General features: G+C 44.6%; 1 protein-coding gene across 1 annotated transcript in view; it reads right to left on the bottom strand.

The window, feature by feature from the left end:
* ARHGEF37 (Rho guanine nucleotide exchange factor 37) overlaps nt 1-21,465 on the bottom strand; it is a 39,193-nt gene that overhangs the window by 6,229 nt on the left and 11,499 nt on the right. Inside the window, exons 4-10 of the mRNA XM_007943599.2 lie at nt 16,643-16,842; nt 15,014-15,144; nt 14,064-14,168; nt 11,312-11,422; nt 10,103-10,432; nt 5,553-5,681; nt 730-925 (exon numbers count right to left, since the gene is read on the bottom strand). Of these exons, the coding sequence (XP_007941790.2) occupies nt 730-925; nt 5,553-5,681; nt 10,103-10,432; nt 11,312-11,422; nt 14,064-14,168; nt 15,014-15,144; nt 16,643-16,842 (1,202 nt within the window). The remainder of the gene's footprint in view (nt 1-729; nt 926-5,552; nt 5,682-10,102; nt 10,433-11,311; nt 11,423-14,063; nt 14,169-15,013; nt 15,145-16,642; nt 16,843-21,465) is intronic.

Genomic DNA, 21,465 nt, shown 5'->3' with positions numbered 1-21,465 from the left:
TTCCTTCCAAGGAGTGGCTGGTGGATTTGAACCATCAGTCTTCTGGTTAACAGTCAAATGTCTTAGGCACTATGCCACACTGGGGCAAGATAATCACCTTCCTCATTCTGGATTTGAAAAAATAAAAATAAAAACCCACTGCCATCGAGTCGATTCTGACTCATAGCAACCCCCATTGGGTTTCTGAGGTAGTAAATCTTTACAGAAGCAGATAGACCAGTCTTGCTTCCATGGAGCAGCTGGTGAGTTTGAACTACCAACCTTCTGGTTAGCAGTCTGATGCCTTAGGCATTGTGCTACCAGAGCTCCAGTTTCTGGATATCAGACTTCTGTTAATGTAGCCAGGATCCAAGTATCCCTTCTCTGTGCCTATGTCCTCCATATTTTGTAGTGATGTTGAAGTTCTCTCCCTATACATCTCTTCACAATAGTCTGTGAGGTCCCCAAAGCAGGGTCCTCATCTTACTTGCACAGCACTCAACACACAGTAGGTGCTTGATAATGAATGCTTCAAAGAAAGACTGAAATCCTCTTTTTGGCATTTCATGCACTGCTGAGTCATACTAAGCCCTATACTGTGCCCCAAGTCCTGCATTTTCATGTGAGCTTATCTCCATCCTGAACTCGCACAGCCCTATGCTGGCCTCAAGAGTGCCCATGTATCCCCACTAGCTTCTGTTGGGTAGTTTCCCAGAAGGAAAGGAGGAGTCCGCTAGGTCACACACATACCCCCAGTGTCCACCAGCCAGCGGCTGCTGTTGCCTTTGGTGTCCTTGTTTTGAAGGAGGGCCACAATTTGGCCCCGTGGCAGTGTCAGGTCCAGAGTCCCAGTCCCACTGATGTTGCTCGTCACCTGGTACAGCTTCCCAGGGCCATACTTGCTCAGGAGGCCCTGCACCTGGCGTTCAGCCCCTGGAAGGAGTGGCTAGGGAGGGAAGGGACAGAAACAGACACCAGTACTTGGGTTAGGGTTTCAAAGTCAGCACCAGTGTTTACCCACATACTGAGAAACAGAAGTCCTGGTCCTGGTCCTACCTCTGCAGTTATGAGCTGTGTGACCATGAGCAAAAGCCCATTGCAGTGGGGGCAATAGTTTCCTCACTAGTAGATGGTTGACTCAGATGAGAAATTATACTCTTAGTAACTGCTATAAGGATCCCTATTGGTGCAATGATTAACAGCTTGGCTGTTAATTGAGAGGTCAGCAGTTTGAACCCAAGAGCCACTCCATGGGAGAAAAGACCTGGTGATCAGCTCCTACAAAGATCACCAAAAACCAAACCAAACTCACTGCCATGGAGTTGGATCCGACTCATAGCGACCCCTCCTTGGGTTTCCAAGGCAATATCACTATGGAAGTAGATTGCCCAACCTTCCTTCCGAGGAGTGGCTGATGGGTTTGAACCACCAGCCTTCTGGTTAGCAGTCAGATGCCTTAGGCACTATGCCACCAGACTCCCCCCTAAAGACCACAGCCTAGAAAACCCTGTGGGACAGTTCTACTCTGTCCTATAGGCTCATTATGAGTCAGAATTGACTTAACAGCACACAACAACAACAGTATCTGTTATGGGTTGAATGGTATATCCAAAAGAGATGATGATGTCCTAACCCCAGTACCTTTGAATATAACCTTATTTGGAAATAGTCTTTGCAGATGCAATCAAATCAAGATGAGGTATTAGTGGATTATGGTGGGCCCTAATCCAATGACTGGTGTCCTCCTAAGAGGAAATTTAGACACAGATATACAGGAGAACAGACCATGTGAAAACAGAGGCTAGAGACAAGAATAATGCCATCTATGCTATGACTAAAGTGTGTCTCCCCAAAACATGTGTTGAATTCCTGACCCTCTAACTGTGAATGTGATCCTATCTGGAAATAGGGTTTTCCTTTTTATGTGAATGAGGTCATTCTAGTGAAGGGTTGTCTTAGTTATCTAGTACTGCTATAACACAAATACCACAAGTGGGAAGAGCAGCTGTGCTGTACATGCGGTCACTGTGAGTTGAAACCAATTTGACAGCATCTAAAAACACATATTATATTTTATATTATATTATGTTATATTATATTATATTATTAATTTGTTGTTGTTTGCCATCAAGTCCTACCCAACTCATAGCAACCCCTCCTTGGGTTTCCAAGGTAGTATCACGATGGAAGTAGATTGCCTGACCTTCCTTCTGAGGAGTGGCTGATGGGTTTGAACCACCAGCCTTCTGGTTAGCAGTCAAATGCCTTAGGCACCACGCTACCAGAGCTCCTGTATATTATTTTATATATACATGTGTGTGTGTGTGTGTATGTGTAATTTTTATATACTACTATATATGTACTACCATAACATATGTTGCCCTATATAGGTATCTCTGGGTGGGTAGGTATTAGATGTGGGATTTAGGCAGAAGTGCCCTTCAGGAACATCTGGGCAGAGAACCTGACATTTCCTCTATCTCTAAACAGTTTCTTAAACAGAAGTGCAGAGACTTTTGGGGAGAGTTTTTTCAGAACTATGGGGTTAGCCTGACTATAAACGCCAATGGAGAGCAAACATTTGTCTTCTTTCTTACTGTCTGGCAGGCCCCTATCTGTGCAGAGAGCAGCAGTTCCCCTGTAGGGTCCCCAGAGGAAGACATGTAAAGATAGCACTAGGGCTGCTCTCACTTCTGCTGGGTTCTGTGTTGTTGTTAGGTGCCATAGAGTTGACTGTGACTCATAGAGACCCCATATGAAAGAGTACAACTGCCCTGCAGTGTAGTAAATTACCTGGTATGGCTTTTCTAGCCATAAGTCTTTGTAAACTTCTTGGTGGAATTTACTGTGAGCAACTGAGGAGCTCCTGATTATAAAAGTCATCCACCTGGGGTATTTCTGTTGGGAGTGGCATAAAGCAATGTCCTGGGATGTTCACTCTCTCTCAGGTATTTATAATTCTGATGTTATGACTGGTTAGTTTGGCCACTCTGCCAGGCTCAAAAGGAGTCCTCCTAGAGGCAGAAGTCTCTCTGACTGCTGGCTGAGAAGGATGTACTACTGAGAAGAAACGCACTCCTGAGAGACACATGCTTCTGAGAGACATGCACTCCTGAGAGACATGCGTTCCTGAGAAAGAGACGCAAGAGATATGCATTGCTGAGGGAGACACTGAGAAACACGCACTGCTGGAAGAGAAACTGTGAGAGACTGTTGGCTGAGTGACGGTGGGCTGAGAGAGACTGAGCATTTTTCCTGAACTTGAATTATAGCCTGGTGCTTCCCTAATAAACCCCATAATCTATGAGTTCTGTGTGGCCACTGCAGTGAATTATCAAACCCAGCAGAAAGGTGGTGAGTGCTGCGGGAGGAACAGTTGGTGTCAGGGTTGGTGAAATGGCTGGAGGAAGGCGGCATGTCTGGCCTCACAGGAATAGGCCTTGGGCTACTGATGGTGATTCTGTCTTCCTCTTGTGCAGTTAGAGGAGGTCAGAAGATGTGGCCTCCTTGCCGTTTTAGCATGCCCCATAGGGTTTCCTTGGCTGTACTCTTTATCAGAGAAGATTGCCAAGTCTTTCCTCCCATGGAGCCACTGTGTGGGTTTGAACTGCCAGCTTTTCAGTTAGTAACCAAGGCACTTAACCATTAGTGCCACCACCCATAGCCAAACAGATCAGGAATTTAGAGAAGGTGTGTGGTGTGGGGGAGGAAGGCCAGCAGCAGTGATATGTGGGTTTCTTCCCACCAATTTTCAACCCACCTGCAACACACACTGCTGTTATGTATATTGTCATTTGTTTCCTCTTTTCTAATTTTCTAGAATAAGCATAAACCAAACCAAACTCACTGCCATCAAGTCAATTCAACTCATAGTAACCCCTCCTTAGGTTTCCAAGGCAGTATCACTATGGAAGTAGATTGCCCAATCTTCCTTCCAAGGAGTGGCTGGTGGGTTTGAACTGCTAGCGTTCTGGATTACAGTCAAATGCCTTAGGCACTATGCCACCAGAGCTCCCTACAGTATGCATAGGTCCTTTTTAAATAAGATGAATGTTACTTTGGTTTTAAGTAGAAAGAGAAAGAAGTTTCCCATGATGTGTTTGAGCAACTATGATGTTCTGTATTTTCTGCACCCTCCTCTTCTTTCCCTAAGTCACAGGCACACAACACACCTTTGATGAGACCTCTGCTAGACAACTGCTCTCAATGTAGGCTGGGAGTAGATACCATTGTGTACCAAAAAGGAGTCAGCCTCCCGTGCTTGGAGTAGGCATTGGTCTCGGGTGGTCTTTGACAGTCTCTGCACTCTGGCCACGCACAAAGCCTACTTTTCTATGCCCAGTTCTGCTGGGCTCCTCTCCTTGTCTCTCTTGTCTCTCCTTCCCCTTCACCTTTCTGAGGAATCTTGGGTTGTCTCCTGACCCTTCACTTCACACAGGTGGGTCACATCCCCAAGCTTCCTTAAATCTACATTTTGGTATACTCTGGAAACTCCTTCTCTCTACAGCTACTTCAGATATTTTTTAAACATATACTACCTTGGGACACTCTTCAAGTATACTGGAGATACTTTTTCCTCATCTCTTAGAGAAAAACAATTTAAAAAAAAAAGCATTTTGTGAGCCAAAGCTTTTTAAACCATTATACAGTTGAAGTATTGTCCTTTGCAATGAAAAAATACTAAAGCAAAAATTAATTAATTAATTACTTCTTTTCCAAACTTTTTATTTCTCTTAAATGCTGGTATTTGAAGCAAGCTCAGTTGGAAATGGTGTGGAAACAGGATAATTTTGATGATGAACTGAGGAAGCTCAGGTTTGGGGAAGTTAACATCACTTGCCACTTATTATCATTTTACTTGCTATAAAAACGTTTGGCTTTTCTTATTCTTGACCCAAGAGTTCTATTCTGTTCTTACACTTATTTGGCTATGAAGAGTATATAAGTATGAGGGTGTGTATCCCCAACTGCTACTCTTTACTCTCCACTCACAGTGAGAAATAACAGAGGAAAAGAGAAAAGGAAGTATTTCCATGGTGTTACAGACTCAACTGTGTCCTCCCCAAAATAGGTAATGGAATCCTAACCCCTGTACTTGTGAATATAATCCCACTTGGGAATACAGTTTTCTTTGTTATAGTAATGAGGTCATGCAGGGTAGGATATGTCTATAAGCCAATCACTTTTGAGATATAAAAGGGCAGATTAGGCACAGAAGCAAGCAAGCGCAGATGAGGAAAGACAGATGCCATACCACATGATGACCCCCAAGGAACCCAGGAACAGAAGCTGAAAAGAGATAAGGACTTACCCACAGAGCCCACAGAGAAAGAAAGCCTTCCCCTAGAGCTGGTGCCCTGAATTCAGACTTCCAGCCTCCTAAACTGTGAGAAAATAAATTTCTGTTCTTTACAGACACCCACTTGTGGTACTGCTGTTATAGCAGCACTAGGAAGCTAAGACATGTGGCTAACAGGAAATGTTGGGAAAAAAAAGTAGAAAGGAAAGAGGAAATTAAGCTTCAGCCCAGTAGCAGTAAAGGACTGAACAATGTTTTTGGGGTAGACACTTACTTGTATGGTGGGAGGTGGCAGCACTTTCTTGAAGTTCTCTCGGAAGGAGTGAAGCTGGTTACTGTTCTGGTCTAGCTCATCTTCCACAAGCTTCTTGAAGTCAGGCTCAGAGACATGGTGGTGGGGAAGCTGGGTGGGAGACAGACACTCTCAACAGAGCCTTCTTTGGGAAAGAGGGGACTGAGACCTTGGAAGTACATACATTGGACTCATCTATGTTAAAATGCTCTTTATTGTCATGGACACTTATTGGTTTTGTTTGCCTACTACCCTACTTTCCTTCAAGAAAGTGTCCCTTGACTCAAACAGATACTTGTATACAAATGTTCACTGCAGCATTATTTACAACAGCCAAAAAGTTGAAACAGCTTCAATGTCCATCAACAAATGAATGGATAAATAAAATGCAGTATATACACACAATGGAATATCACTCAGCCATAAAGAAAAATGAAGTCCTGGTACATACTACAACATCCATGAACCTTGAAAACATTATGCTAAGGAAGTCAGTCACAAAAGGATCAATATTGTATGATCCTACTTATATGTAAGGAGCTCTGGTAGCATAGTGGCTAAAGCACTTGACTGCTAACCAGAAGGCTGGCAGTTCAAACCCAACAGCCACTCCTCGGAAGGAAGGTTGGGCAATCCTACTTCCGTAGTGATACTGCCTCGGAAACCCAAGGAGGGGTCGCTATGAGTCGGGGCCGACTCGACGGCACATAACAACAACAACAACTTATATGTAACATCTAGAGTAGGCAAGTGTATAGAGATCAAAGTCTATTAGTGGTTACCAGGGGCAGGTGGGAGGGAGAAAGGAGGAGTCATTGTTTAGGAACTGGTGAAATGTCTGTTAATGGTGATGGAAAATCTGGTGATATGGGTAATCTGGATACGGGTAATGGTTGCCCATCATGATTAATGTAATTAAAGTCACTGAACTATACATGAAAAAATGTTGAATGGGCAAATTTTAGGTTATATATATATTTTACCACTACAATTTAAAAAAAGAAAACAAAATGTCCCTCCATGGAAGAACCTATGGGGTCCTCTATGGGGGTTCCCTGCAGGTGCTCTGGTGACTGGACTGCTGGTCATGGCGTCCCTTCCTCCTGCCACAGTGGTTGGTCCAAGGGTAGACAATGGACACTAGCAAGGCCAGTGGGTATACTCCCATCAGATTAAGTACATGGTGGTTGAGAACAAGAGGGTCACTCTTCCTCTGGATGATGAGACATAAAGGTAAACGCTTGGAGCTGTTAATAGCCACACTGCCATGCAGAAAAAAAGTCTGCCCGAGAATAAAGGGAACCCAGAGAGGAAAATAGAGCCAGGAGATGGAGTGCAAGCCTGAGCCCTAACAACATTATGTTCTGAATATTGCTGTGCCTGAGGCTTGATCCACTCTGGGTCTCCCAGTCAATAAATTCTCTTATTATACATAAGATGGTGTGGTTAGGGTTTGTGTTACTTGTAACCCAAGGAGCCCTGACTAATGCTTGGTCCTGAGACCCTGACTCTGCTAAAAATTTCCTGTATTTTCATCAGACAATCTAAGTGCAAGTGAGACCCCCACAGCTAATAGAGACGTGTCATTTCTACTTGTCACCAAACTCATTGGTTTCTCATCAGACTCAAAGGCACTTAGTTGTGACATTGAGACTTTCTACTCCCAGGATGCAAACAGATTGGGGTTTTTACCTTGTAGGCTTTTCCCAGGCTCCACAGGGGCTGGCATAGGCAAATGGACATGAGACACAGACAAGGCAGGCTGGTATTTAACCCCTGACAGACTCCAAATCCTATACTACAGGACCAAATAGGAAATGGCATCTGAATGCCCTCATTTCCTGCTTTTGTAAAGTTGGCCTCCCCCTAGCATCCCATAACACTCCCCAGCCCTGCACATGCTAGCCTAAATACAAAGGAGGAAACCAGAGGACTGAAGGATAAGCCCAGGGCAGGGGATGGGGGTGATGGGAGGGACATTCCAGGCACAGGGAACATTCCAGAATGGAGCTCTTCAGAAAAGAGCTTACTTTTGCAGGATGGTTTAGGACTATTCAACTCAAAGTGTGTGAGACTGAACTCTATATTAAGTGAAGCTGAGGGTCAAGAAGAGGAAAAGCCACAGTGCCAGGTCTCCTCAAGGAGGAGAAGCTCTTTCACCAATCATCCAAGCCAAAGGCAGGCTCTGGGAAGTGCTGAGCAGAAGGATACCATAAGGGTTACTGTATCAAGGGTGGAGAAATGAACTCACCCTTCGGGGAGGGGGAGTTCTGAGGGCCTCATGGAGACCCATCCATCTATCACATATTTGGGGAGCTCCTACCACGTGCCAGACACTGTGAAAGGCAAGGGAGAGGATGGAAAGGGCCATTGCAGGCACAGCGAGTACGTGTATGAAGCAAACATGGGCATTGTAGTAGTTAAGATTGTGTGTCAACTTGGCCAGACCTGGTTTTGAGTGGCTGGCAGCTGGATACAGTTTTTCCCCATTATGAGATTGAATGTGGTGTAATCAACTCCATGGCAGAATCTGCTGTGAGCAGCTAATTAGTTGGCTTTGGGGTGTGGCCTGCTTCCAGTATACAAGGAGACACTTTGATAAGGGTCTCAAGCTTTTTGGCACATCTGGAGTCTGCATTTGACCAAGTCTTCATCTCACTGGTTTGCCATGTTGCCTGCCAATCTTGGCATTGTTCCTGGACTTGGACTAGTGGCCTGCTGTGTAGTGTGCTAATCCTGGGACTATTCTATTTTACTTCTTGATCTTGGGTTCGTCTGCCTCAGCAGCCAGTAGCTGCCTGAATCAGAAAAAGCCTCCAATCCTTGATAAAGAGGAAGAACAATGTGGAACAAAACTCAAAATCATTTGGAGAAAACAAAAAAAGGAGGGGGGGAACCATGTTTGCTGGTCTGATAGAGCCTGGTGGAACCACTGAGACTATGGCCCCTAGCTGCCCTTCAGATCTGGAATTGAACCCACACCTGTGGTTTCTAGCCTCACAAAAGACAGGCATATGAGTTGAACATTTACCTCAAGTAGATACACTCCTTGGAGAGAACAATCATGGGAGAAAGAAGAGCTGCTTATGCACAGGGAGACAGCTCAGGGGGCAGGAGTGCATGGAGGGATGGACACAGGGAAGAGGTAACTATGGTGAGGAAGTGGGAGGGGAGCTGTTGCATTGTGGTAAACTGTGTTCAATGTCATGAGACAAAGTATATGTGAACCACTGTATGGAAAGTAAATTTGTTCTGTAAACCTTCACCCAAATCACAATTTAAAAAAAAAAAGCCTTCAGCTCTAGTGGGCCAGGAACAGGAGGCAGGGCCGGAGCCCAAGGTGGAGGGGCCTTCACCTAGCCCCTAGAGTTGGTACTTTGAACTCAGACTTCTAGCCTCCTAAACTGTAAGAAAAAAAAATCCTGTTTGTTAAAACCATCCACTGGTGGTATGTCTGTTATAGCGGCACTAGAGAACCTTAACAGGCATGTTCAGATCGGTTGCGCTGCAGGGGAGGGGCTGTGGCTTGGTGTGGGGCTCTGAGCTGGAAAGGTGGGAGGTGAATTTTAGAGGAATGTTCATGCAAAGAACTGGATGGGGAAAGCTAAGACAATGAAGAGGCAGCATGAAGCTATGAGATAGATGCAGGAGCCCTCTAGGGTATGGTATGAAGAGTATTTAAATTGTTCCTGAGGTCAGACCTATAGGTCACTCAGCTCTAATGATGGCATGAGAGAAAGAGAGGGAGAGAAAAAAAAAACATCTGCAAGCAGTCCAGATCTCAACCTCTGTCTTCAGAATTCCAAAAATCAAAGTGTGAGTTTGTGCTTGGAGGTTTGCCCAAGACTCTTTGCAATCAACTTATGTTTCAGTCAATATCTCCCCTTAGAAACACAAGCTGTGAGCACTGTGGTTCAGAGCCCATGCTCTGGAGGTGAACTGCCAGTGTTCAAATCTTACTATTAGCTGTGTGGCCTTGGGCAAGCTACTTAACTTCTCTATGCATCAGCTTCCTTATTGTTGAAATGAGGATAGTAATAATAATATCTACTTTGCAGGATTGTGGTGAGAATTACATGAGATAATGCATGGAGGAAGGTGCTCCAAACAGGTACAGAGAAAACACTCCAGAGAAGGTAGCTCTAGAAGTAGTAATAGTAGTAGTAACACTAGGTTGAGACATTTACTCCAGACTGCACAAGGGACTTTCTGCCTCTGCTACCAACTTCTACATACTCAAGGACCGGACCCAGAAATGCTATAGTTCCACCTCCTTTGCTTCTGTCCCAGAGTCTGGAAACAGTTGGAGTCCTAGTGCTATCCTTGCTTCAGGGTCTGACTCCATTAACAAAAGAAGAATAAGCACGAGAGAGATCCAGAAGGTCCCTGCTGCCTCCTTCTCCATCCGCACTTGATGGCCTGTTTGGAAGGCCCAATCTCACTCCATCGCAGCCCTGCAAACAGCTGGATGAACAGGCTGCAAGACCCTGAACGACCATTAGCCAGAGATGCCCCAGTCTAAGAGACCTTACCTGGGCCAAGCTGCCCTCTGTTCTCTGTAGCACTTGCTTTGCAAGGTCCTGCTGCAGAGCCACAAATGTGCACAGGATCTGGCCCAGCCACTGCATGGTCAGCTGGTTAAACTGTGGGAGCTCAGCCACTAGCAGAGAGTTAAGAGCCTGGTACGTGTGCCGGGTTGCCTCCTCCTCGTAGGTCATGCTGCCCACCTCCAACAGCTTTTCTTCCACCCGCTCAAAGTCTAGCAGTTTGTCCAGACGTTTCTTAATCAGGTTCTGAGGGCCTGCCAGGGCTTTGGCAAGGCTGCACAGTGGCTGCCATACCAGGCCTTCCAGCCGCTGCTTCTGTGGGGAGAGATGAGCTTGAGAGACTTGACAGAAGGAGGTTGGAGGTGGGGGCTGAGAGAAAGCACTGTAGAGGCAGGCAGGCCTGGGTTCCAGTCCCACTCCCACTCCCACCAGCTAGCTGAGACCTTTAGCATGTTAGTTAACCTCTCTATGCTTCAACCTTCCCATCTGAAGAATGGGAACAATGAATATAAAACGAGCTTAGCAGAGTGCCCAGCACACAGTCAGCATTCAATATGTTCCAGTTCTTAGTATCGTTATTGTGCAACAAGTACCGAATGGTGGTCAAGAGCAAAATCTTTGGGGGCTCAGATCCCAGCTTGCCATTGACCACCTATATAATCTCAGAGGTCACCTGCTCTGAGCCTCAAGCCCTCATCTGAGGAATGGGGCTATTAATAGTTTCAACCCCATAAGCCATGATTTGAGGATTAAATGATCTACGAATATAAAGGGCTTAGCACAGTGTCAGCGATAGTAAGACTCAATAAAGGTTGAAAACAGTTGCCGTCAAGTCAATTTTGCCTCCTGGTGACCCCCTATGTGTCAGAGTAGAACTGTGCTCTATAAGGTTTCAATGGCTGATGTTTAGAAGTAGATCACCAAGTCTTTCTGCCAAGGCACTCCTGGGTAGACTCAAATCTCCAACCTTCTGGTTAGCAGCCAAGCTGTTTAAGTGTATGTACCACACTGAGACTCCCAGTAAGTGTTAGCTAGGATTCTTTTGATCAGTAAAATGCACTCATAAGTTGCCCTGCCAACTACCCAGGGCAGTTATGGATGTGACAATCATGTAAGGTACATGTCTTCTAAATATTATTTTTGTCGGCTCTGCCACCTGCCTGACAAAGAAAAGGAGACAGACATTCCACTTACAAACTCCAGGAAGGCCGCGAGCTGCAGCTCTCTCGCCAAGTGGCAGTACTGAGCCACAGGGCCCTCAGGGATGTCCAGATTATATTCGTGTGGCTTGAATCTGAGGAAAGCCTGGTCCCGAGCAAATGAGAAACATCCAATCACAGCCTGTCGTTACCCATGAATCTCCTCGCATCATACCCTCTGAGAGGTGGTCCTGTCTCTGCACACCTACAGGCGCACACATAGCCAATTCTACCCTTGCACAACATGGATGATTAGAAAGCTCTTCCTTAGATTGAGCCAAAATCTTTCTCTTTATTCCAGTGTTTCCCATTCTTCACACATTTGCCTATCACCTTTGTGGTTTCTGATATGTCCATATCCTTTGTGTTCTAGCAATATTTCTCTTTAAATCAACAAACAGTTCCTATTTAAATTTTAAAAACTTTACACATATATGGGAGTTCTGGTGGCATGGTGCCTAAGGCATTTGACTGCTAACCAGAAGGCTGGTGGTTCAAACCCACCAGCCACTCCTTGGAAGGAAGATTGAGCAATCTACTTCCATAGAGACCACCTTGGAAACCCAAGGAGAGGTCACTATGAGTCGGAACCGACTCAACGGCAGTGAGTTTGTTTATTTTTGGTTTTTACACATATATATGTGTGTGGGTGTGAACTGTTGCTGTGAACCTGTCAAGTCAATTCCAAGTCACAGCAACGCTCTATGACAGAGTAAAACTGCCACATAGGGCTTCCTACGCTGTAATCTTTACAGAAGCAGATTTTTCATAGAGCTGCTGGGTTTAAACCCCTGATATCTATCTATCTCTATCTCTGTCCATCTATCTGTGTGTCTGTCTGTCTCTGTCTCTCTCCCCCTCCCTTCTCTCCCCCTCTCTCTATGGGTATCATTCAGCCATAAAAAGGAATGCCATTCTAATACCATGCCATGATGTATAAAGCTTGAAAACATTGTGCTAAGTGAAGGAAGCCAGGCATAAAAACACAAATATTATATAATCCCACTTACATGAAATATCTAGAATAGGCAAATGCATAAAGCGTAAAAAATTGTTAGTGGTTACCACGCTACAGAGGAGGGAACAGGGGTTTAAAGCTTAATGGGTACAGAGTTTCTGTTTGGGCTGATGAAAATGTTTTGGAAACAAATAGTGGTGATGGTTGCACAACACTATGAATATCATTAATGCCACTGAATTGTACACTTAAAAATGGTTAAAATGGCAAATTCTACATTATATCTACTTTACCATTATAAAAAAATAGAAAGAAATAAAGACTGTAAATTCTAATCGGCAGGGGGAGAGGGGTACAAAGGGGTACGTGAGTGGGGACACATTTATGATGGCACCACAAAGTAAAAGCCAATAATAATTGCCATAAGTAGATATGTAAAACATAATTGCCATAAAAATAAAACAGTGTTATTAAATTCTTCCTGGATATCTTGCCTGCTGAAGACTCCCAGCCTCAGGCAAGGCATAGCAGCCAAAGACGCTTTTCCTTGAGAGGGGCAGAGGATTAAATAACGGAGTCACTTTCTCAATACATGACTCCATGCTGTTTAACACTGTATCTCTGAAGGATCATGGAAGTCCTGTGTATAGGGAACTACAGCCTAACACTTCCAAATATTCACCCTACCCTACAAAGCCAACTTATCACTCAGGCCCCTTTGGTTTATCTCTCAAAGTCCAGTATCTACAGACCCTGACACTCTTTTTCATTTCTTGGCTCTGAGCATCTTCCTCTCCTGTTCACCATGACAGAATCCCAGGGGTCCAGATCCTTCCTCCAGGGGTCTAGGAAGGAGTATGATCAAATGGGGATCTGACCCACAGAGAGGAAGGTGGAATGATGACCTCCCTCCTTCTATACATTTCCATGAATGCCACCCAAGATCCTGTTTCCCAAGGATGCCACTGTAGTCTCTGACTGAGCTGGTTTGCACAAATGGACATGGCTGAGAACAAAACCACATAAAGGGGACGCAGTGTATGGAATGAGTCACCATCAATGAAAGGAATGAAGGGGAGATTTTGGCTCAAGCAGTGATATGCTGGATGGGCATGCTAACCGGTGGCCCTATGAGCTGACTTCAGTATGTAGAGGTATATTTTCTTGGGCCTGTATAACATTTAAATTTTAATTTAATTAATTGCTCATATTTACAAATTAAGAGGGTTCACCTAAAAGTCTGAATTTCCAGGCTGCATTATTTTTTCCCTCAAAATCAGAAGAACTGGCCATACGAGGCCCACATTCCCACAGAGCAACAACCCAGAGTGGAGTAGTGGCTATCCCTTTAGATTTATTCATCTGTTCATTCATTCATTCAAATTTCGAATATTATATGCTTAACTCTAATGGAAAAGTCTCATAAACAGCCCCTTGCCTCGGACACTTTGCATACTTGACTTAATATCATCTGCCTGGCCCCTTCAGGCACCCAAGTTTGTGACCCCTCCTCCAAGTGCTAGTCTGGCAGGGTCCCACCGGAGGGCTCTTATCTCAGTGAATTTTGACACTGCCCAGTTGGAAACTTACCTTCTGAGAGCTCAGTGGTCTAATGTCCTATGGGACAAGGAGCAGCTGCCAGTGGATGATGTCATCTGACTGGATGACCTCATCCATTTGGTTCCTGTAGCTGGTGCCTTTGTCAGTTTGTGAAATAGGCTCCACACACTTCCTGCCTGGGGAACTAAGACCCTAGACTCAGTGCATCATTAACTCTGCAGGTCCTCACCTCCAAGTTATCCAGGTAGATAGCCACATTGTTCTTCAGCTCCGTCACACACAGCGACACCCAGTTGAACCTCTCTTCTAAGTCATCAAATTCCTTATCTTCCATCTGAAAGTGGTCAGTTACTCATGTGAAGGCAAAGAATATCCACAAGGGGGCACTGTACACCTGGCACCCATGTTACAATTCCTCACTGGAGACCACTTTCCACAGACCCGCCCATCAGAGCCCCTTCCTCCAGTCTCAAAGCTAAGTGGTATGGTTAGGAGACAGGATAGCTTAGTTGTCTCGCATTCAGACACCCAAGCATGAGTCCTAGTTCATTCACTTAGCTGTGTGATCATGGGCAAGTGTTTTACTCTCTCTAAGCCTCTGTTTTCTTACCTGCAATATGGGGTTAATAAGAATATCTACTTCTTTGTGAGGCTTATATAATGTCTGGCTCAGAATAAGCACTCACCCCACCTGAGACACTCCTAGCAGCTCTTGGGGGATGGTTTCTTCCCCAGATCCAGAAACCAGCTCTCCTACACTGTATAGAGGTCCCAGACACAAGACACAGTAGAGCAGCCCTATCCTGGATCTTGTGAAGCACGTTGGAGTCACAACCCTGCCTATTCCTGATTTTGTGAAGTTGGGAAGCCACATCACTCCTTCAGTCTCAGTTTCTACATCTCCAAAAGGAGTTTATACACCCTTTCCTCCCCACAAGGAGCTCTGGTAGTATAGTAGTTAAAGCATTTGACTGCTAACCAAAAGGTCAGTGGTTTGAACCCACCAGCCACTCTGTAGGAGAAAGATGAGGCAGTCCATTTCTATAAAAATTTACGGCCTTGGAAACCCTATGGAGCAGTTCTACATTGTCCTATATATAGGGTCACTATGAGTCAGTATCAACTTGACGGCAATGGATGGGACCTCCTCACTACATTGGGCCCCAAGTCTATGCTCACTCTGGGTACAAGCCCTGCCTCCTGCTTCAGCATCTGGCTTAGCCGGGTGGTCTTCTTGGAGAGGGTGTGTGTGTTGATACGGGCCAGGCGCTCCCGCAGGGTCAGCTGCTCCACCCTCGTGTACTTGGAAGCTGCACAACAGAGAAAGAGGAGAGCACAGTGACCAAAGCCCACCCTGGACAGTAAACATCCCTGACACAGCTGCCTAGGCACCTGCCCCAGCCCTCTGCTCTGTAATGGTCACATCCGATTAGAATGGGGAGTGGCCTAATAAAAGCACAGGACTCAGGGTCTTCAGACTGAGTTTGATTCTGATTGAAGCACTACTTGTCTGCTTCACTTGGGTAAGCCACCACATCCTGGGGCTCAGTTTCCTCCTCTGTAAAATGAGGCTAGCTGCCTTACAGGGCAGCTGGGAGGATCACATAAGATGATGGGTCTGAAGGTACTTTCTAAAAGACAGGGGCCCAGATGAGAAATGATTCACCTGAGTCCCCGCCACCAGTGTTAGCCAGGATAGGCTGGGAACTTCACTTCCCAACTCCTAGCTCATTTTCTCCTGATCTGTCAACATGGATGGAGAAGCAAGTGGAGGAAATCCAAAGCTACCAGATATAGTATGGTGTGGTGAAGACCCCAAGACTGAGTTTGAAACCTGGCTGTCACTTAGCAGCTCCATGACATGGAGCAAATGACTTAAGCTCTTATTTTGCCTGACTGACATGGGGTTACAGTGCCAGCCTCGGGAGGCTGTTGGCAAGGATCAAACAAGATAATGAATGAAAAAACATGGCATGATTAGCCCTTAGTAAACACTAGCTAAATTATCATTATTGTATTGTCTCAGTTGTGCAAATGAGTTTGTTTACACTTGGGACTGCTTCATTTTCCAAACTTTTTTGTTTTGCAATCTGAGAGGCAGGGCTTCTCCCCCTCCCCAGCATTCATTTAATTCTCCTCTGTAATGTGGTTTGGATGGGCTCAATCTCATTTGGCTCAAGGGGTGGGTGCTAACTGATATAAACTAATCTGTATAATCCCATCCCCCTGGCCACAGTGATCCAAAGAAGAGCACATAACCCAAGATACAACACATGCATGATATTTTCCTAACCATGGTGACTGACAGGGGTCAGCACATGACTCAAGCATATAGTCCTATTAGAACAAAACTTACATTTAATTATGGTGACTAAGGGGACAGGGTATCTTAGAAAAGAAATAGTTATTTCCTATGATGAGACAAGTCAGCCTGAAAATGAAGCTGACACACAGAAAAGATCAGAACTGAGTGGCACAGGGCCTAAAGCATTTGATTGCCAACCAGAAGGCTGGTGGTTCAAACCCAACAGCCACACCTAGGAAGGAAGATTGTGTAATCTACTTCCATAGTGATACTGCTTTGGAAACCCAAAGAGGGATTGCTATGAGTCAGATCCAACTCAACAGTTTGGATTTTGGTTTTAGAGTCAGCATCCTGATCAATCCCTACCTAAAGCCCACATTACCAGTGGACGTATGGTTATATAAGTTACTACATTCCTTTTATTGGTAAAGTCAGTTTGAGATGAGTTTTCTGTAACTGGAAGTATTATCATCAATGTAGTCCCTACATGTCCATCTTCTTACCCACTTCCTTGCGCATCTTGTACTCATTGATGTTGGCATTCACATCCTGAAGGGCAAAGGTAGCCTTCTGAAGGACAGGATAGGCACTGGCATCAGGCGGTGTGTTCTCCAGGATTTTCTGCAGCATCAATGGGTATTTGGTAATCCTCTGAAGAGGGGATACCAATAAGAAACTGAGGCCTGAAGATCCAGCTTGTGGCCTGAGGGAGAAGGCTAGTGTTAGGTAAATAAAACCCACCCTTTGAGGCACAAAGGGCCTGGGCTCTACTCCCAGCTCTGCCATGTAAGTGGGTGATCTCAAGCAAGCCACCCTCCCTCTGTGGTCCTCAGTTTCCTCACCTGTAATTTGAGAGATCTAAATGTGAGAAGGCAACCTGGATGGTGTAAACAGTTAAGCCCTCAGCTACCGTGAGGCTGAAGGTCTGGATCCACCCAGAGACGCCTCAGAAGAAAGGCACAGCCACTGGAAACCCTATGGATTGCAGTTCTACTCTGACACACAGAGCCACTGTCAGAATCAATTAGATGACAACTGGTTTGGTTTGCTTGTGTGCTTAGATGTTAGACGGGGGATATTGATGGTTCAGTGGTAGAAATCTCAGCTTCCATGCAGGAGATCCAGGCTTGAGTCCTTGCCAGTATATCTCATGTGCAGCTACCACTCACCTGTCAGTGGAGGCTTGTGTGTTGCTATGATGTTGAACAGGTTTTAGCAATGCTTTAGGACTGAGACAGACTAGGGAGAAAAGCCAGGTGATCTATTCCTGAAAATTAGCTAATGAAAGCCCTATGAAGTACCACCATCAACATTACATTGTGCATGGGGTTACCATGAGTCGGGAGCTGACTTACTGGCATCAACAGCAGACACTAAGTGGGCACTGCAACTTCTCACCCTCCTTTCTAGGCCTTGATTCCCCATGTGTACCAAATCCAGTGGTCACTTTTCTGCCCTCTACTTATTCAACACCTGAACAGCAGACATAGCTGACTATTCTTCTTCCTTGAAACATTTTCTTCTTTTCATCCCCACAATGCCCAATGTCATAGATTGAATTTTGTCCTCCCCAAATTTGGCTGGATCATGATTCTCAGTAATGTAATTACCTTACATTTTGTGATCTGATGTAATTATTCTATGCCTTGTAAATTGGAACCTCTTTGATGTTAATGAAGCATGATTAGAGGCAGTTATGTCAATGAGGTAGGATGCAATCTACAGGATTAAGCTCTATCTTAAGTCAATCTCTTTGGAGATATAAAAGGGATTAAACAAGTGAGCAGAGATCTGAGGAACCCCAGTACCACCAAGAAAGAAGAGCTGGAAGTGGAGTGCATCCTTTGGACCCAGGTTCCCTGCACTGTGAACTGCCTAGATACAGGGGAAGATTGATGTCAAGATACATGGAGATCTCCAAGGAACATCATGTCCACAGATGTTGAAAGGAGACAAGAACCTTCCTCCAGAGCCAACAGTGAGAGAAAACCTACCCCTCGAGGTGGTACCCTGAGTCTGGAGTTCTACCAAGGAGGGGTAGCTATGAGTCGAGTCCTACTCAATGGCACATAACAACACCACTGTGGCAGAATAAATTTGTTTGTTAAAGCCCTCCACATGTGGCATTTCAGTTATAGCAGCACTAGATAACTAAGAAGGAGCTTTGGTGGCATAGTGCCTAAGGCACTTGACTGCTAACCAGAAGGCTGGCGGTTCAAACCCACCAGCCACTCCTCGGAAGGAAGATGGGGCAATCTACTTCCATAGTGATACTGCCTTGGAAACCCAAGGAGGGGTCGCTATAAGTCGGGTCCGACTCGACGGCATATAGCAACAACAACAACAACAGATAACTGAGATACCCTTCATCCTGCTTTCTCTCACATTCCCTAGGCCTCTCTCTCAGCTCCCTCAGCTAGCTTCTCTCTAAGGGCAGAGCACCTGAGGTTTCCTCCTCCCTCTTTCCACTCACTCTTTCTGACCTCATTCAGTTCCAGGCTTTAAACACATGCCAAATGCAGATTCCACCTTTGGCTTCTGTTCAGAGCTCAGATTCACATACTCAGCTGTACTGGGCATCCACTTTACTACATCCCACACAGAACTCTACATACTGGCATCCATACAACATTCATTTAAAGAAGTGTCTCTGAAGCCTTAAAGAGAAAAATAAAAATCACAAGAACTTAATTTTCAGAGATATATTTAAAGTATTTAGGAGTAAAATGTCATAATATTGGTGATTTCCTTTAAATAATTTAGCATACAAATAGATGAAGCAAACATACCAAAATGCCAACACTTGTTAATTTTAGGTGATGGGTATGTGAGTGAGTGTTCATTACATTATTCTATTTGTCTATAGGCTTCATATTTTTCAGTTAAGAAAAATATGCTAATGGTGTTGAGATGCCCTCTAGGTGTACCATTTGATATATTGATAACAATTTCTAGCCCCCTTCTTTTTTAAAAAATTACTTTTCCAGTCCCTTTCTTGATGATGCCTGGAATTTGCAGAAAGAGTCCTCCGAGTCCATGGCATCAGGGAAAAGGCTCCACTACTCTTTCTGGTGACAACTAGTAACCCTCAGCTTGGCCTCCCAAGAAACTCACAAGGGTCTGTCTAATGCCCAGATACACCTTTTCCAAGACTTTACACACACTGTTCCAGACCATTCTCTGGCCCCTCTCCTTTAGCCTCCTACTCTTTACCCTAAGGAAAATTCTCTAGACTGAATGTCCAAGAAAGATCAGCATGAGACCAAGAAAGGGCAGATGGAGCCCCATCGGAGCTGCAGGGGGTAGGAGGGAAGGGTGGCCATGAGCTTCAGATCACCTGGAAGGACATGCCTACAATGACCCTCTGCTCTTATAAGCATTTCCAGGAGCTTGGCTAACTGTGGGCAAGGGAAATGAGAACAGTTGGTGGACAGTTGCAAAACTCTGTCCTCTGGGCTTAGCCTCCATGAGAAAGGGCCAACTGCCTCCTGAGGATAATTCTCATGTCACAAATCATAAGGAAAGGGGTCCTCAAGGAGATGACCTGGACCTTCTCCCCAGTTATCCAGGAGTCATTGCCCCAGTTATCCAGGAGTCACTGCAGACCAATGGGAGCCTCTGACATTTACAGCTTTGGGTAATTTGGACAAAATGTTTTATTCAGTCTTTCAAGTATCCAACAAAAATTGAAAAATTTTTTACAAAAATTTTAAAAAGTCACCAAATCTGGATGATTTGGGGAAACTGGCCCCCTCACAGTCTCTTGGTAGGACCATGAATTGGTGAAATCTTTTAGGAAAGCAGTTTGGCAATTCATGAAATGTGCAAACCCTTTGCTCCATCAATCCCACTCCAGAAATTATCTATAGAAATACCAGCTCAACTGAGCAAGGACCAAGATAGAAGTTATTCAGCCAAGAAGTTATTCAGCCACTCTGTTTATGATGGTACAAAACTGAGCTGTGAAAAGACATAGAGGAGCCTGAAATGCATATTACTTAATGAAAGAAGTCAGTTTGAAAAGGCTATATACCATACAATTCCACCTCTATGATATTCTAGAAAAGGTAAAGCTACACAGACAGTAAAAAGATCAGTGGTTGCCAAGGATTAGAGGGAGGGAAGGAGAAATGAATAGGCGAATCAGGGGGGATTTTTGTATGACACATAACATTATGCATTTGTCAAAACTCATAGGACAGTTCTTAGGAATTGAATTGTTTCCCCAAAAACATGTGTAGCAAATCCTAACCCTTATACCTGTGGTTATAATCCCATTTGGGAATGGGTTTTCCTTGTTACGTTAATGAGATAGTATTAATATAGGATGTGTCTTAATCTCTTTTGAGATATAAAAGAGATTAAACAAGCAAGAGAACAAGAGATAGGGAAAGAGATGACAAGCCACATGAAGATCTCCCAGAAACAGACACTCAAAAGAGACAAAGACCTTCTTCTAGAGGCAACAAAGAGAAAAAGCCTTCCCTTAGAGCCAGCACCCTGAATTCAGACTGCTAGCTTCCTACACTGTGAGAGAATAAATTTCTGTTTGTTAAAGCTACCCACATTTGTGTTATAGGAGCACTAGATAACCGGGGGGAGCTCTGGTAGCATAGTGGCTAAGGCACTTGACTGCTAACCAGAAGGCTGGCGGTTCAAACCCACCAGCCACTCCCCGGAAGGAAGACGGGGCAATCTACTTCCATAGTGATACTGCCTTGGAAACCCAAGAAGGGGTTGCTATGAGTCAGGTCCGACTCGATGGCACATAACAACAACAACAACAGATAACCAGGAGCGCTGGTGGCGTAGTGCCTGAGGATTTGACTGCTAACCAGAAAGCTGGCGGTTCAAACCTACCAGCCACTCCTAAGAAAGAAGGTTGGGCAATCTACTTCAGTAGTAATACTGCCTCGAAAACCCAAGGAGGGGTCACTATGAGTCAGATCCAACTCCACGGCAGTGCATTGCATTTGCGTTTGTGTTGTTCAGATAACCAATGCAACAATACAACACAAAGGGTGAACCCTAATGTAAACTATGCACTTTGTTGATATTGTTTAGTTAATAATAATATATTACTGGTTTTTCAGTTGTAACAAATGTATCACACTAATAAGGATGTTAATAATAGAAGAAACTGTTGGTGGAGGGAAGAGAGGATATATGAGAGCTCAACTTCTCTACAAATCTAGTATCTCCCTAAAAATGATAGTTGTTAATTTTTAAAAAGTGCTGTCAATGAATGAATTTTATAATAGATTTCACATCTAGAAATCGGAAAAAAAAAAAAGGAAATAATTCAACTATCTATGTTCAAATAAAC

Source organism: Orycteropus afer, unplaced genomic scaffold, assembly GCF_000298275.1.
Source record: "Orycteropus afer afer isolate SDZICR_OR568_19922 unplaced genomic scaffold, OryAfe1.0 scaffold00110, whole genome shotgun sequence".
NCBI classification, from domain to species: domain Eukaryota; kingdom Metazoa; phylum Chordata; class Mammalia; order Tubulidentata; family Orycteropodidae; genus Orycteropus; species Orycteropus afer.
Note: the sequence above shows the minus strand (reverse complement) of the source record. Positions and strands in the feature narration are given on the sequence as shown.